The following is a 15697-nucleotide window of genomic DNA, read 5'->3' on the forward strand; positions in this document are numbered from 1 at the left end:
AGGGGAGCAGCTCAGGGGCCTGCAACCCTTGCAACATTCACAGAATCTTCAACGGGTGGGGATCTGCTCTGCCAGGAGGTGGGCTGTATACTAGAAACAAGCCTATCTATGTAACAAGTACAACAGTGAAGATCACACACCTTTCTCCTGGCTGGTGCTGGCATCCGTGAAGACGGGCGAGTCAGGCGCTTTCGGCAGTGACGGACACGCAGCGGAGCTCCGAGATACCAGGCTCTCTCGCTTGCCGCTTCCACTGAACCTTGCTAGCCAGTGCTCAGAGACAGAGGAGCTGGTGGACCCTGCAAGGAGCAGACACCAAGTAAAAGGGCTGCGGGGATCAGCCCTCCCAAAGTCCCCGTAGCTGTATCAGAAAGGAGGTCCTGGCAGGTACTGGATGCCCGGCAGGCACCTGCTTCGCTTTGTTCTCAGCGCCTGCTCGAGACATTTTTTTAAACAAGACGCCTCTGATTGACCAGCCATGACTTTCTGGTTAAATATTTTGAGATACATTTTAATTTTGTATTTTGATTCTGCTTTCTTCTTTTACTGTTGGGAATCCTACTGGATGTGGAACAGTATATAAATCTTGCAAATAGATAAAAATAAAAGGAAAGGAATAATCCTTTCTGGTTTCACATCCTCATGTGCACTCACTGAGGGAACTCACAGAGTCCAACCATTCACTGAATGCCAAAGCAGCCTTTAGGCCTGAATGCATAGAAACAAAACTGATGGGATCAGAGAACTTTTGCAGAGCAGGAGATGGAGAATATGTGGCCCAGCCCAGATCCTGGTGGACTGCAGCTCCCATCAGCCCCTGGCAACATAACCAAGGATGAATGATGGTGGAAACTGACCCAACAACTTCTGGAGATCCACATGTTCCCCACCTTGGAGTAGAGATAGTTGAGCTGTTTTTGGCATAGAAAATGACAAACTAAACTTAGTATTTCCATAAATATCTGGAAATGGCCTGGATCATTTCCCAGCCAAGCTAAATTCAACCAAGCCACCTTCCCAGTTTGACAATTGGGATTGCTTACAGAACATGTCAGACCTCTTGCTGTCAGATGAGTTTTCCATAGGTAGAAAAGCTCCCTCCTGACTGGCACCAGGGGATCCCTAAAGGATTCTTTGTAAAATAGGATTCTCTGTGGTTTCTGAGAACGCAGCCTCTCCCGCTACTTGAGCTAATACAGCAACATTTCTATTAGAGTGAGAGGTTTAAAGAGGCTGCATGGGTGAAAACTGCTGGTACGTCTAGGAAGTGCAAGTGAACCCCCAAAGAAGACCCTTTGTCTCGAGGCTTTTTTGCCAGGGCTGCTCTTAATGCCAGCAAGGATGGTGGGAGGCAGCAAGTCTCCCGGATCACTGGCTGTCTTTGACGGCTGCAGCCAGAAGAGGTCCTGCAAGGGCTTCCCCTGGCTATTTGGCTACATCTGCCGACACTGTCCCTTGGGAGATTTATTGCACTGGATCAGTCAATAAAGGCTGAAAGGAGTGAACCTGGCAAGCATCTCAAGTCTCTAAAGGCTGGGATCCGGGTTCAAGTCCACTGGGTTCCCAAAGCACTGATAGTTCTTTGCATTAGCAGCACGCTCCTGCATGCTAGAGAGTTGTGCTGCCAAAAGGAACAAACCGACAAGGACCTCTCAGTTTCAAACTGAAAGAAAGCAAGCTCACACCTGTGTCTTCCCTATTCAGCCTCTTCCACCCTGGTTCAAGGAAAAAGGTTCCCCAGCAACCCATATGTTACATTCAAAACATATTCTGGAACAAGGTGTTTATTGTGTTGCTCTACCCTGCTCCAAAATGACAACCCTGGTATTAAAAAATAATTAAGACCTTACAAAAATGGATGCCATGCTATTCCTAACAGGTGCTCTGAAGCCTTGAAAACTAGAGGCTTGTGCTATGGGACTTGCTGTGAACTTGTATCAAGGCCATACAGGTTTGTCCACAGTCCCTCTGGTTTAAAGAAGGTCCGTGCCTCTTACTTACACTGGCATGGATCTCATGGCCCGTGCCAGAAAATCCACACCACGCCTTCTTAGTGCACATCATTTTGTCAGCAAATGACATGGGACTGGTCAACATTCAGAAAATAAAACAGTGCCACTGTGCAGGCTAAGCAAAGGTAGGTACCCTGCGAACCTCTCACAGAGTTTCCTTCGGACCAGCTTGGGACCACATTGTGCCTCTGGTAGAAGAGGATGTAGGCACCGCGTGTGCTGACTTCTTCTTCCAGGACGCGTTCCACGGTGCTGTCATCGTAGCTGTACCAGCGGCCGTCCAGGGCATTGCGGCAATACGCTGGGGACAGAGCAGGCACCACATCAGAGAACACACTGGAAGTGGGGCTGAGCTGCCTCCAGGTAAGGGGGCAACTTCAGCGCCACTGAGAGATCCTAAGCATCCTCAATGCTCTCTCCAGGACAGAGGACACTGAACGCATCTAACAGAAAGGGGCAGGAAAGTTCACAAGGGAGCAGGGAAATTTTTCAGCATCTGGTCGAGCCAAGCAAGTAGCAAAGTTTCTTCTGATCACAACCAGAATTAGAACTTTTTGCTCCCTGCCTGCTCCAAGGGCTTGTTAATATTCCACATGTCTGTGACTGCCTCATGCAAGCATACTGGTTACGGGGCACAGCATCCTAAGGGTTGCAGCTTTTTCATTTATTTATGTTTAAAAGCCCATTTCAAGCTCTGGAGAGAAGCTTGAAAATGTATGGAGAGTAGTCGCCGAAATGTCAGAAGCAAGAAAAGGGCAGAGAGACTTCCAAAGGGTGGAGCATGAATGCTTCAAATTTTCCTCTGTCCCTGCCCCACCATTAGTAGATGCAGAATAAAAATATGAAATATGCACATAGTTGTATATTCATTTAATTTTCCACCCAGGACTTGCAAAATTTTCCTGGGTGGAGTGTTTTGATTCCCCCCCGCTTGCACTTGGACACAGAAAAAGAGCCAGTTTTTGGCACAGGGGCCTGCTCTCCTGGAAGTTCTGGGCCACCCAATTCCAGACTGGGTGATGGATACCATCCAACAAGGGCTGCATGCTCACCCCAGATTCCAGCAAGCTCGCTGCTTCCAAGAGCATTTGCCCAGGTATACGGTAACTGCAGCGCTGCCTATTCGCTGACCACTCACCTGTATAATGTCCGCCCTGCATGCTGCCATGATGATTGCAGACGGCGTACAGGTCATAGAGGAAGTTACACTGGCCCCCTTCCATGGAGGTGTGTTTCCAAGTGCCCCACTTGCTGCCACGGCTGCGTTTGGCCACATGGGGAGCCATGTCAAGCCCACGCAGAGGGAAGTGCACCAGCGTGGAAAGCTTGTGCCGCTGCTCTCCCACCTGCCGGAACCGCTTCAGGTGGATGACGAGGATATCAGGGAGTGTCCACAGGCTGAGCTTTACCATGCCCTGCTGAAGCACCTGGCAGTGAGGACAGCGCCAGGCATCGTCCGGGGCCAGCTGCAGAGAAGAACACAGTACAGCCACTGGGAGCTCTTTTGAGGTGTCATCAGGGCCCCCGGAATCTTCCGGCTGGACAGTGGGCACATTTTGAATTTTGAGAGTATCCTGGGAACTCTCAGAAGATGCCTACCACTGGGGGGCGGGGGCCTGCCCATTCGTAACATGGCTTTCACGGTGGACATGGGCGACTGCAAAACACTCATTCCCTGAGGGCAGACTGCTAAGACTGAAAGACAAGAGACTTGCCCAAGTAGCTCGTAGCAAGTCAGAGGTGGGGATCTGAACTACAAAATCAGTCTTTCGAACCCAAATGAAGATGACATTGCAGAATGGTGCTTGGCTTTGCAGCATGCCAGCTTCCCAGTTTAAAAAAAGTTTAATTTAAAAATTAATCTTATGACATAACTAAAGTTCAGGAGGAGGAAGCAGAACAGCAGATGCCAAGAGAGGTATATGCAGTGCCAATGGCACCTCACCAGAGGCCCCAAGTTTAAACACGGGGGCAGAGATTCAGCAGTGCCTCCAATGGTGGATGAAGGCAGTGCTTGAGAGGAATGAGCCAGCAGCCCTCCTCTTCTGGAACTCCCGTTTGCCCTGTTCAACAGAGAGCAGGGCTGAACAGAACGCAGGCTGGGCCAAGCAGCTGTTCTGTTCAACTTTCTGTTCAGAAAGCCCCTTCTTTGCCACCTGCCGGCCATCAGGGACTCCCTCTCTCATAATACCAGTACCAGGATATTCAGACAAGAGCAAAAGAAGGACTTCTGCACACAGTAAGGAAATTACTCCCATGAGATGTAGTGATGTCCACTAATTTGGACAGCTTTAAGGAAGGGACTGGACAAATTTATGGAGCAGGTGGCTACTAGTCCTGATGCCTACATGTGATCTACAGGATCAGAGGCAGTATGTATATGTACACCAGTTGCAGGGGAATGTGAGCTGGAAACTGCTTTTGCACTCATGTCCCGCTGGTGGGTTTGCTGTGTGCGTCAAGAAGGGAATTGAACAGAATGCTGGTCTAGAAGAACCCTTGGTCTAATCCACTATGGGTCTTACATTCTGTTATCGGCCCCCCTCTAGTAATCTCCCAGAAATCCCTGGGTCTGATGAAGCTCTGTGGAATTGGTTCCTCTTCCATTCACGGACACCCTCTCATGCTTGGCTCTGTCCCAGAAAGTTTGCTGAGCAACCAGGGACCTTCTTCTGCGTCACACGCAGCACAAACAAAGGCTGCAAATCAGGCGTACAGAAGAGGGGCGACGTTTGAGCAGTGGTCGCATGGGGATCCATTTCTGGTGAGCTCCATGCAAATGCTCAGCATGCTTGCCAGGAAGTTGGACTCATGGCCACAAAAAGGTGGGATGGAATCCAAGGAGCTGAGACCAGGGAAACTGGGGGATTCCCACCCCAAAAGAGAATCCTCATACATCCCAGCTTGGTCCTTGCCCTGGGATACCTGCTCCTCCTTGGTGTAGAGCTGGAAACATTCATCCAGGGTACAGCTATGCTGCTGCTGATGAAGCTGCTGCTTCAGTCTCACACTCTCTGCATCCTCAACCACTTCTTCCTGGATGTTGCCAAACAAACTGCAAAGATACAGATGCACGAGGTCAGAAGTGCCCTAGTCTTGGTGGTGATTTCACTATGGAAATCACTATGGTGATTTCACTATGGATTTCATTTGGCTTCACATAAAGCAGACCCACTCAAGCAAGCTGTCTGCTGACCCAGTTCCCAAACTGAGTTGCTTGAAGCCTGAATAATTTCAGGCTGTTGCCCAAGAATGGGCAAAATGCCATGGAGTCCTAAGCACAAATAGGCAGGAAAGAAAATGCAATAGCACTTATTTTTCTGGGCTGTTTACCCTCAAATGGGAAGGCAACAGGAAAGTCTGAACTGGGCAAGCTTTTGCCTGCTTTCCCTTGGAAGTCAGACTTTTTACTGTGCCTCAAATTATGCCCCCTTCACATGCCAAATATAGCCACACCCTCGTTGATCACTTTATTATTGTTATATAATCCTACAAGGGTTTCAACTGGTACTCAGGAACCACACAGCCTGTATTCATAAGCAGTCCTAAAAAAGCAGGAGACCCTAAACCTAGATCACACAAAGGGAAGGTGTGGTGTTAAAACTGTTCCTGGACTGTGTCACAAATGGGACATTGCAAAAAACCTAGAAGTTAGGAGATGGGTTCACTTGGCCTTCCCCCTAACACTTATCTCTTTGATTTCTGTCCCACTTTTGAACCTTGAAGGAGCCCCAGGATGGTTCATGTAAAATAGCACAACAGCACTGAAACACAGCATTGCTCTGGAGCGAGTTTGCCTCCTCCTTTTCCTGCAGGATTGCAGGCCCCGCCACTCTCCAAGGACAGCCAGGGAGGACGGCTCGTCTTAAACAGTGGACGAGAGATTCCACTTGGGCCTGCTGTTACTGGGTGGGACGCTCTACTGTCAGGCTTTGCCCTGCTTACTCGCTTCCCTACAGGCCTGTGCTACTTTAGTGAACTATTTTCATTATAGAGAAGGTCTCTCTCTGTGTATACACATTATATAAAAATGCACGCATTGTTTGAATTTAAGGAAAACAACTGCATCAGAAGTCCTTTTGCGAGCCACACTGCACCAACGAGAAATGCTCAGTGGGTCTGACTATGAGCCAGATCATCGTCCACACGCAAATGGAGTTGCAATGCCCACACTCACCACTCTTTGGTGTTCACATCCCATTCAACTACCAGCTTCACGTGGCTGGGCCCCCCAGGGCCACTGAACTGCAGAGCTCTGAAGGAAAAAGACGCCATTAGAAAGATAGAGGGGAGGGAACATCACAGGTTCTGCCTTGGACACTGTAATTCGGATAGAAAGAAGATGGGAACTCCTAGGAGTGACCGAAGAACCCTGGGTTAGGAAGCATAAATTCAACAAAAGCAGTGTCTGAAAAGGAAGCTCCCTCAGCGTACAGGCACAGGAATGTATACCTACTTTAAAACACATATCATCAGTCCATGCAATTTTGTGTCTTGTGCAGATGCCGCTAAGCCAGCAAGGAGCTACATGGGGAAAGGAGTGGTACTTTTTTCCTTTTTCTTTTTACCTTTCCTTACGTGGAGGTGCCCACTGTCCTTTATGTTAAGCAGCTCAACTGTTTTACAGCGTCTTCCTCTTCCGCAACAGCATCCATGCTGACCTTTCCCTGTGGTTACTCTGAACTGTATGCCTGCAGGCTGCCCAGCTGATCCCCACAAAGTGCTTGCAGAGAACGAATTGCTGAGACTCCAGCGGTCCCTGCTATGAGGGCAATCCCACCACAGTTTTAAACAAGCAAAAGCATTTTAATAAAATGGAATAGGTCATGTTAGGAAATGCAATTGTGTTCCCCCCCGCTTTTTAAAAAGGATTCTCTTACAAATAATCTTACATTATGGTGCTTTCATGGGGGTTTCTTATGACTCCAGCCCCAAAGAATACATTATATAGTCATAAGGATCCTATGGTTTATACCCCTGAGGCAAGAACATCTTGCCCAGCTTCTGAGCTGAATGTGGATAACCAAATGGACACCTGGCAAACTTTCGCTCTCTTGTCCAAGGGCAAGGTGAGAATTGCAGCTGTGGAAAAGGGTGTCTCCTCTGCTGGCATCAGAGCCCGGCTACAACACAGGTCACCGGAGGAGGTGCCAAAGTCCTGCTGGCAGCTGGGGGCAGAAGCTGCACTGTATCTTCCCTGATCCTCACTTAAAGAAGCTGCTCAGGGGGTCCCAGCCTGTACATCCACCAGCGGGAAAAATCAGGAAGGTGGGAGGCAGATGACAGAGACACGCTGCTCCTTTTTTCAGATCCTCATTATGAGGATGTGATGAAGCTCCCTGGTGCTGAAAACGAAGTCCAAGACCGTCTGACTCAGGCTTCCCCAGCCTGGTACCCCCCAGATGAGTTAGACCACAAGTACAGGGAATAGCTGGTAGGCACCAGGCTGATGCAGATGAACAGAAGGCATCATCTTCCTGTTCAGCCAGGTTGCGTTTTACTTCCTTTTCAGAAACTGCCCCAAGCACTGCCACAACATGGTTGCCATGGGGGAAAGACAACTCATCACAACACAGAAATATCATGGCTAAAGGACTCGAGAGCAAGACTAGAGCAGCGTCTGAGCCCCAACAACTCCTGCTTTCAAGTGCCAAGAGAAAGCTGCTCACCGAAGACAAGACCTTTTCCACCCCACCCCACCCCTAGAGCTGGCTCATCCCCCTCCTATCTGTGTCTCTTTCCCCCTTGCTCCCTGAAGCAATCCCAACCGATGGTAAAAGAAAAGTGTTTTTACAAAAGCAGGAGCAGATGCCTGCCTTGGCAGGGACAGAAGAAAAGCGACTGGGCACACTGGTGCCTGCAGGCACCCCGCTGCCTTCCCCAGTAGGGCTCGGGCCTTCAGCTGGCTAGAGCGAGGCAAGGCCCCGGCGTGTGTCATGTGGCCTGGCCTGAACTCATTAAGCTGCAGTGAAGGATGCTGTCCCATTGCCAGCAACAATGTGTGAGTCAACCGCCCGTCCAATCCAATGACAGAGGGGAGGGGAGGGGAGGGGAGGGGAGAAATCTCCTTGTCCTTTGTCTCAGGCAGCGAAGTACCTTGGCCTTCAGTGATGGTGACAAAACACTTGGCGATTAAAATTCGTCTGCGCCGTGCCGAAACGAAAGTGGCAACCCAGCGGGAGCAGCCACTCAGTTCCTTCTGCAGAATCCATAATCTGCAGTGGGGCTCAGCCTCAAGGACAGGCCCTGTGCAGTTCGGTTCCAAAACTTGCCTCGTTCCAAATTGTCCCAGAAAGGTTTGCTATGAATCTGCCCCTGGAGTCCATGACAGAGCTTTGCCTCTTGTGTCTTGCTTATACCAGTCCTAGGGGCCATATTGTAGGCATTATGGAGGCAGATCCTACGAACAACATCCAGATGGTCTTGGGAGGAGCATAGAGCTGGACTGACCAAGACTGTCAACTGGAAAACATGGACTTCTATTCCCAGCCTCCCAGCACGGGCACGAACAGACGAAAGTGCCACAGATTGACTGTGCAAAGCTCAGCTGGGGCTGGGGGGAGAAGAGGGGTGGGTGGCTGAACAAACAGGGAAGGGTCTACAGTGTAGCAGGCAGCCAGGTCTCAGGAGGGGAGAACCCATATTGTGGGAGCTGGGGAAGCACACCTACACCTGACCTATAAGTATTCTACTTACTATCTTGGCTCAGTGTTTTAACACAGAGACTCATTAATGGAAGGCATTTTGTCAAAACCCAAAGCTGACAGTTGGGTGACCAACTGGGGCCGAGGCTCATCATGGTTCAGTCCCAGAACCTTTGGTTCTAGATGGCAGGCATCCTGTTTCCAACCCTGGCCAGCTATTTCAGAAAGCCCTCCTTGTTCTCCACTGCCACCCTCCTATCTGGTCTCCCACCTTGGAATGCATTTTCAAATGCTTGGGACTTAGTGCTGCAGAAGGCGAAGTAAGAATTAAAAAGCTGCCTTTGATCATGCGGAAAGTACCATCACATTTGCCATTGCATAAATACACACAGTCTATTACCATGAACCTGGAAAGAATCTGGGTGAGAATTGTTGTTCTCTATTGGCAAGTTGACGCCAGAGTCCCTCTCTTTCTATGGATTAACCACATAAAATAAAGCCTTTTTGCTGATGCACAATGATCCTGTGCTCTTACCAGCAGCAGCCTCCCGACTACTACTTATTGCAGGGCTGTAGAGTAGATCCAGACAGTCCCAGCGGAAGCCACAAACCCCACAGATATGCAGAAGGCACGTGCTTTCATGCGAGGGACTTGGGCGCAGGAGGCCTGTTTACAGGACCAGGGCCAGCCTCGAGCACCCGCACCCCCGAAGGGCAGGTGCAGGGGCAAGCCAGGCCGTTTGCCAGGACCGGCTGCTCACACAGACCAGGCAGCAGGTAACATAGGGAACCTTTCCCCACTTCTGTCCTTGCCACAGGCATCCTCATTAGCAGTGGGCCTATCACACAAGGCCATCACCCCAAGGCACCCATCTCGAGCTGTGATGAGACTGTTAGGCTGTGCATATGGCGAGGATGCCTCGGATGCTCCTTCCCTGGCTTCGTCAGGGTCCCCCCCAACACTGCACCAAGCTCCCCAGTGGGGATCCCCAACAAAGCTCCGGTATCGACCGTGAGCGATATCATTGGGAGGCGCAGTGGCACAGTGGCAGCACCTGATGCATTCCCTGCTTCCTGAGGGCACTGTCTGTGCCAACATTATCTTTGACTGGGATCCAGCTGGCAGCAGCAGGGCATTCCTAATTCACTGAGCTGCCTGTGACGTGTCCGTCCAGCACTTATGCACATCCAGTGAGGCTCAGCGCACAAGGAGCATGACTACAGCTGCGGCTGCTAAAGATTGCCAGGTGCAGTGTGCAGGCACCTGGCACAGCGAGAAAGCTGCAGAAAGAAAGGGGCTGCCTCGCATCCACTCGGTAACTCTGCTCAGCAGAGGCCACGGAAATCTAACTACAATGGCCATCCCTCTGATCTGTCAGGCCTAAGGATAACTATCGTGGAACCACAATGTTTACACAACCACCCCTTTCTGGGCATTCTGAACTTCTGCCTGGCTCTGTAAGTCTAATGTGGGACACCGGCTATGCTGGCTGGGGATGATGGGAGTTGAGGACTGACACATCTAGGCTATAATAACCATATCAGCAGACAGCATGGGAGCTAATGATAGCACTGAGTTCCTTCCTCAGGAGCCCTTTCCGAAGGAGATTAAGAGTGGCTACCCAGGGAAGGGCCTTTTCTGTGGTAGCACCCCAGCTCTAGAATTTGTTCTCCAATTTCTTTTTATTTACCCAGTATTTTAAGGATTGATTATTTTACCATATAGCTAGAATTATTTTACTGTATACTTTTATATATTATATTCTTATTTTAATGTGGTGTTGCACTCTGGTTTTAAGTCATCTTGAGATCCGCTTGGATAAAGATGGGATAGAAATGCTTTAAATAAATACATACATAAATGAAGCACAGAAACTTGAAGCATGTGGTGTACAAGGTCTGGTTCTGGAGGCACTGAAAGGGAAATGTTGCCCAGACAGTGTATGAGCCCAGCAGACTCCAGGACAGAGGCTGGGATGCTAGCCTGGGACAAGGAATGGCTGGATGGGAGGAGAAAGCTTTTATCCTTCTGCTGATGTTGACATGATACTTGTACATACTAAAAGACTTGCTCCCTCCTTTCATTTCAGCACAAACTCTTTAGGTCCTTCGAGGGCTTGAACAGGCACCAGTCACTCCACTGGAAGCTGTACCAGCTTTGAGACGGGCAACGCAGTTTAGCTTGCAGGGTCAGGTAGATCCCAGGTTCAATGAGATGCTAGATCTTCTGGTCCAGTTGTTACATGCAACACATTGTGAGAAAGAGCATGGAAAAAGCAGAATGGGCTTTCTGACTTGCTCCTCTTCTTAACGTTAGTACAGGTTCCACTGACCCTAGTCGAAAAGGGCTCCGGTGCTGACGTTAATGCACCAGGTTAGATGACAAAGGAAAAAAGTCTGTTTGCTGCCTCACAGTTGCCAAATGCCCCTACCTCATGGAAGTTGCTGAAGCCTGAACATCTTCCAGAAGCATTCCTCTTGCCTGTTTATGGGAGTTATGGCTCATCTTTAGAATCAGGTGGCCTTTTAACATGGTGTGATTTTTAAAAAATGTCTTATTTCAATGCAGCACATTATGGTTGTGCAAACTGCTATTTACTCAAAGGACAAGGCAGCTTAAAAATAAAAATCACTGCAAGAATGATGCATCAGTACTGCCTTTCCCCACAATACAAGGAGCAGAGTGCTCTTCCTGATTCCTGGGCAGAGAAGGGTCAGCAGGCAGAGGAATTTATTCAGCTAGACAAATGGTGAAGGAAGCCACTGGGCACAATCCTAACCTTTCTTTTCTGCTCTTTGATTACAGGTTCCCTTCAACCATTCATTTCCCCATGTTTAATCTCTTACCTGTCCACAGCTGGATGGTAGAGAGGCCAGCTGTCCTGACGAGAGAGGTAGCTGCACAGTGCAGAGCCGCCAACAACTCGCACCTGGAACAGACTCTCAGTAGCCTAAAAAGAGAAAGGGGGAGGGGTGGAGAGGGGATGACCCAAAGAACCTCATGTTATCCTCTCCCTAGAGGCTGGGGATGAAGCACACAAAGGGGGAACCAATGGAACAGCTACACTTTGGGAAGAGCACTGGGGTTCATCTTTTGTGCCACATATCTTTTCAGAACATATCAAGGTGTTTCCAGCAGAGACTTAATGATTATCTTACTAAAGTCAGTTGACACAGTTCCTCTGTAAAAATATATTGTCTGTACTACACAATACTCATCTATCTCCAGTTGGGAGTGCCTAACCTTCACAGGTGATCCAGCTGTGAGTTCCTGACATATGTGATCACAGCAAAATAGACACTCACTGAGGGTGTTCTGCAATTAGTTTGTAACAACCACTGATCCATGGGCTTATAGAACGCTAAAGCCCACAGAAAAGCCCCCCCCCCCGCCACGCACACACACACTTGTGCTTTGCATGTATAGAGTTGCCTAATGCAGAATTCCTCCTCTTGGGGGCTCATCTTAACATGGTAAGAGTGTTTGAGACCATCAGAGGAGCCAAGAGCAATGATACCAGGAGGCCAGGCTCTCTCACTAGGGTGACCCTGCTAGGAGACCAGCCAAGGCAGAATGGTCAAGGCTGAGGCAGCAGACTAAGATGCGGCCGTCCTCCTCAAGAGTAATGCAAAAGGAGGTCACATCAACAGGGTATCTCCAATGGCTATGGGTTGGAGGAACTCCTAAGGGCGGTCACTGGGCAGCAGCAGTTGTTGAAGGCAACACTGGTGGAGGGCTTTTCATGGACAATGACAGTGACTCTCAAGCTTTTGTGCAGAAGAAGGCGATGGTAAACTACTTTGGATATTTCTCATCTTTTTAACCCTACGATGAAACAATCCAAAATGAAGCAAGAGAGTGCCAGAAATAAGACTTCTGGGTTGGAAGGCATTCAACAAGCTACTGGGGAAGAACAAAGGCCAAATATGAAGAACAAAGGACAAATACAAATACAAATAGCACTGTCACTAATGAAGCAACTTAATCAAAGCCAAGAAGTCTAATGGATGACAAGCAGGGAGGTGAAAGGAAAGTCTGATGCTGCATTAACACATACAATTGGAGCTTGGAATCTGAGAAGGATGAATCAAGGCCAACTGGAAACCATAAAGCATGAAATCGAATGGTTAAACACTGCAGTACTGGGCCTGAGTGAACTAAAGTGGATTGGAATGGGACATTTTCAATCAGATAAATACAAAGTGCTTTACTCTGGAAACAACAGATGCAAAAGAAACAGAGTGGCTGTAATACTGAGGCAAGGCATAGCATTGAATCATATCAATCAGAATTCTCAGAAAATCTATCAGCAGAACCATTATTCAAGTCTACACTCTTAACAACAGATGTTTCAGATCAAAAGATGTTATGCTGCTGTCCAAGAGGAAATTGATAACACACCATAAAAAGTCATCTTAGGTTGACTGAAGTGCAAAAGTAAGAAACAAAGTAGAATAAAATGTCATGGGAGAATTTGGCCTATGGGTCAGAAACAAATGGAAAATGACTCAGAATTCTGTGAAGTCAACTATCTGTTAGTAGCAAATACAAATGTCAAGCAACCAATCAGACATGGCCATTTCCAGGTGTCAATACAGAAATTAAATAGACTAACTGGAAGCAGAAGATGAAGAAACTGTATTCTCACTGCCAAAACATGTCCAGGAACAGACTACAGTAGTGATCGTGATGAGCTTTTAAAAGCTTAAAAAGATATCCAACAGAAGCACAGTGACAAAATACAACTGAAACAACATTCCTGAAGAATTCATAGTCCACAAAAGAACATATTTTTATTACTGAGCTCAACTGACCATGAACTTGAAGATGTGTAAACTGAACCCAGAGACATTATTGAAAAAGAATGCAGACAGACAATTCCAGCAACAAAAAGATGGCTGACAGAAGAAACCCAATTGTTAAAGACACAAAAGAAGCAAAAGCAATTGTGAAAGAAATAGGAACAGAATCCTAATACAACTTTTCAGCAACTATCACAAAGAGACAAAAAGAACTATCATCACACTCAGTACAGAGAAATAGATGAGATCAATGCAAGAGGATAACCCCCCCCAGGATCTTCTAGAGGATTCAAGAAATCAAAGGGAAATTCAAACCTAGATTAGGAATGCTGAAAGACCAACAGGGGAACACACTTATTGGACCAGGATAAAATAAAGAGAAAGGGGAAGCAATATACGGAAGAACTATACAGAAGAGATAAAAGGATGTGAGACTCCTTAAAAAGGAATCCTGTAAGAATCTACCATATTAGAAAGTGAAGTAAAAGGAGTTTTGAAAGCACTTGAAAATTATAAAGAACCAGAGTAAACAGGGTATCGACAGAACTGCTTCAAGCTTCAGAGAGTGAATTGGTCCAAATCCTCATAAGAACATGCCAACAAATATGGAAAACAAACAGTGGCCCACGGACTGGAAACGTTCAATATACATTCCTCAGGAAAGGAGACAGAAAGAGTACAGGACCATTGCATGAATTTCCAATGCAACCATAGTGATACTCAAGGTATTGCAACAAAGAATTTAACATACATGGACTGAGAAATGCCTGACATTTAAGCTGGGTTCCAAAAAGGAAGAGGTACTCCAGGTCGTATTGCAAATAAAGATTGCTACTGGAGCACACTAAAGAATTTCAAAAGTTGGGTCTATACTTTATAAACTACAGCAAAGCCTTTGACTGAGTGGATCATGAAAAGCCATGGAGGTTTCTAAAATTAATGGGTATTCCTTATGTTTGTCCTGATGGATAACCTGTATAAAGGACAAGAAGCTGCTGTTATGACAGAATATGGAGAAACAGAATGGTTTCCTACTGCTACAGGCATCAGGCAAGGGTATATTTTATCTTCCTATATACTCGGTCTGTACGCAGAACATATAAGGAAATCCGGATTATGATCAGAGGAAGTGGGAACAAAAATTGGTAGAAGATAATCAATAACTAATGATATGCAGATTATAACATATAACTGGCAAAAATATTTATTTCCATTTCTATGTCACCTCATAACCCGAAGCAATGAATTTAAATAAACCCTGAAAAAAGTGAAAAATGAAAGTCCAAAAGCAGGTCTGCAGCTGGTCATTAAAACCAGCAAACAGTACGATTACAGAAGAATTACAGAATTTCACTGTCATTGATGAAGAAATTGAAATTGTGAAAGATTTTGCTTGCACTGGCTCAGTCACCAATTCAAATGGAGACTGCAAGCAAGAAATCAGAAGGAGAATGAAACTTGGAACATCTGCAATGAAAGAACTAGAAGAAATTATCAAGTGTAAGGACATTTCACTGGAGACCAAAGCCAAGATCATCTACATTATTGTATTCTTATTCATCCTATGTGGGTGTGAAAGCTGGACAGTAAAGAAAGCTGACAGAAGAAAACTGATGCATTCAAAACATGGTGCTGGAGGAGAGTTTTTGCAAATATCCAGGAGTTACAGACTAACAAGTAGATTGCAGATCAAATGCAAGCCAGAACTTTCCCTGGAAGCTAACATGACAAACTGAAGCTGTCATACTGCAGACACATAAAAGGCAGGGAAGACTCACTGGAGAATGCAATAATGCTAGGGAAAGTTGAAGGTATAAGACAACGACCAACTGTGAGTTGGACTGATTCCATCAAGGCAGCCACAGCCTTGAGTTTGTAAGCACTGCGCAGAGCTGCCAAGTAAGGGCATCCATTCATGGGGTCACCTAAGTTGGAGAGTACTTGACAGCACATAACAAGAATGCGGAGTGAGATGCAAAGTGCCAAGGATTGGCTTCAATCACTTTACAGTAGTTTCTCAAGAGCTCATGGAAAGTGGCCCTTCTCAGCCCTGTTACCCGAGATCCTTTTTCAATGGCTACCTTGAATTTTGGTGGAATGGCACTCTCAGGAGTCATTCCAGTACCTGGGGGTCTATCCAGAACACATGACTTCCTACACGGAGTCAATTTCTACATAGCAGTAGCAGTGTACTAAGCCAGTAGGCTGCTCTGGGTGAAGATTTTGCCCACTATTCCT

At 47.2% G+C, this 15697-nt stretch overlaps 1 protein-coding gene across 1 annotated transcript in view; it reads right to left on the bottom strand.

The window, feature by feature from the left end:
- Nucleotides 1-15697, bottom strand: part of USP43 (ubiquitin specific peptidase 43) — a 108138-nt gene that overhangs the window by 3500 nt on the left and 88941 nt on the right. The window contains exons 9-14 of the mRNA XM_044454082.1: nucleotides 11504-11607; nucleotides 6190-6267; nucleotides 4938-5067; nucleotides 3151-3478; nucleotides 2155-2313; nucleotides 141-299 (exon numbers count right to left, since the gene is read on the bottom strand). Of these exons, the coding sequence (XP_044310017.1) occupies nucleotides 141-299; nucleotides 2155-2313; nucleotides 3151-3478; nucleotides 4938-5067; nucleotides 6190-6267; nucleotides 11504-11607 (958 nt within the window). The remainder of the gene's footprint in view (nucleotides 1-140; nucleotides 300-2154; nucleotides 2314-3150; nucleotides 3479-4937; nucleotides 5068-6189; nucleotides 6268-11503; nucleotides 11608-15697) is intronic.

The sequence above is a fragment of the Varanus komodoensis genome, unplaced genomic scaffold (assembly GCF_004798865.1).
Source record: "Varanus komodoensis strain SLA01 unplaced genomic scaffold, ASM479886v1 scaffold7_1, whole genome shotgun sequence".
Taxonomy (NCBI): Eukaryota; Metazoa; Chordata; class Lepidosauria; order Squamata; family Varanidae; genus Varanus; species Varanus komodoensis.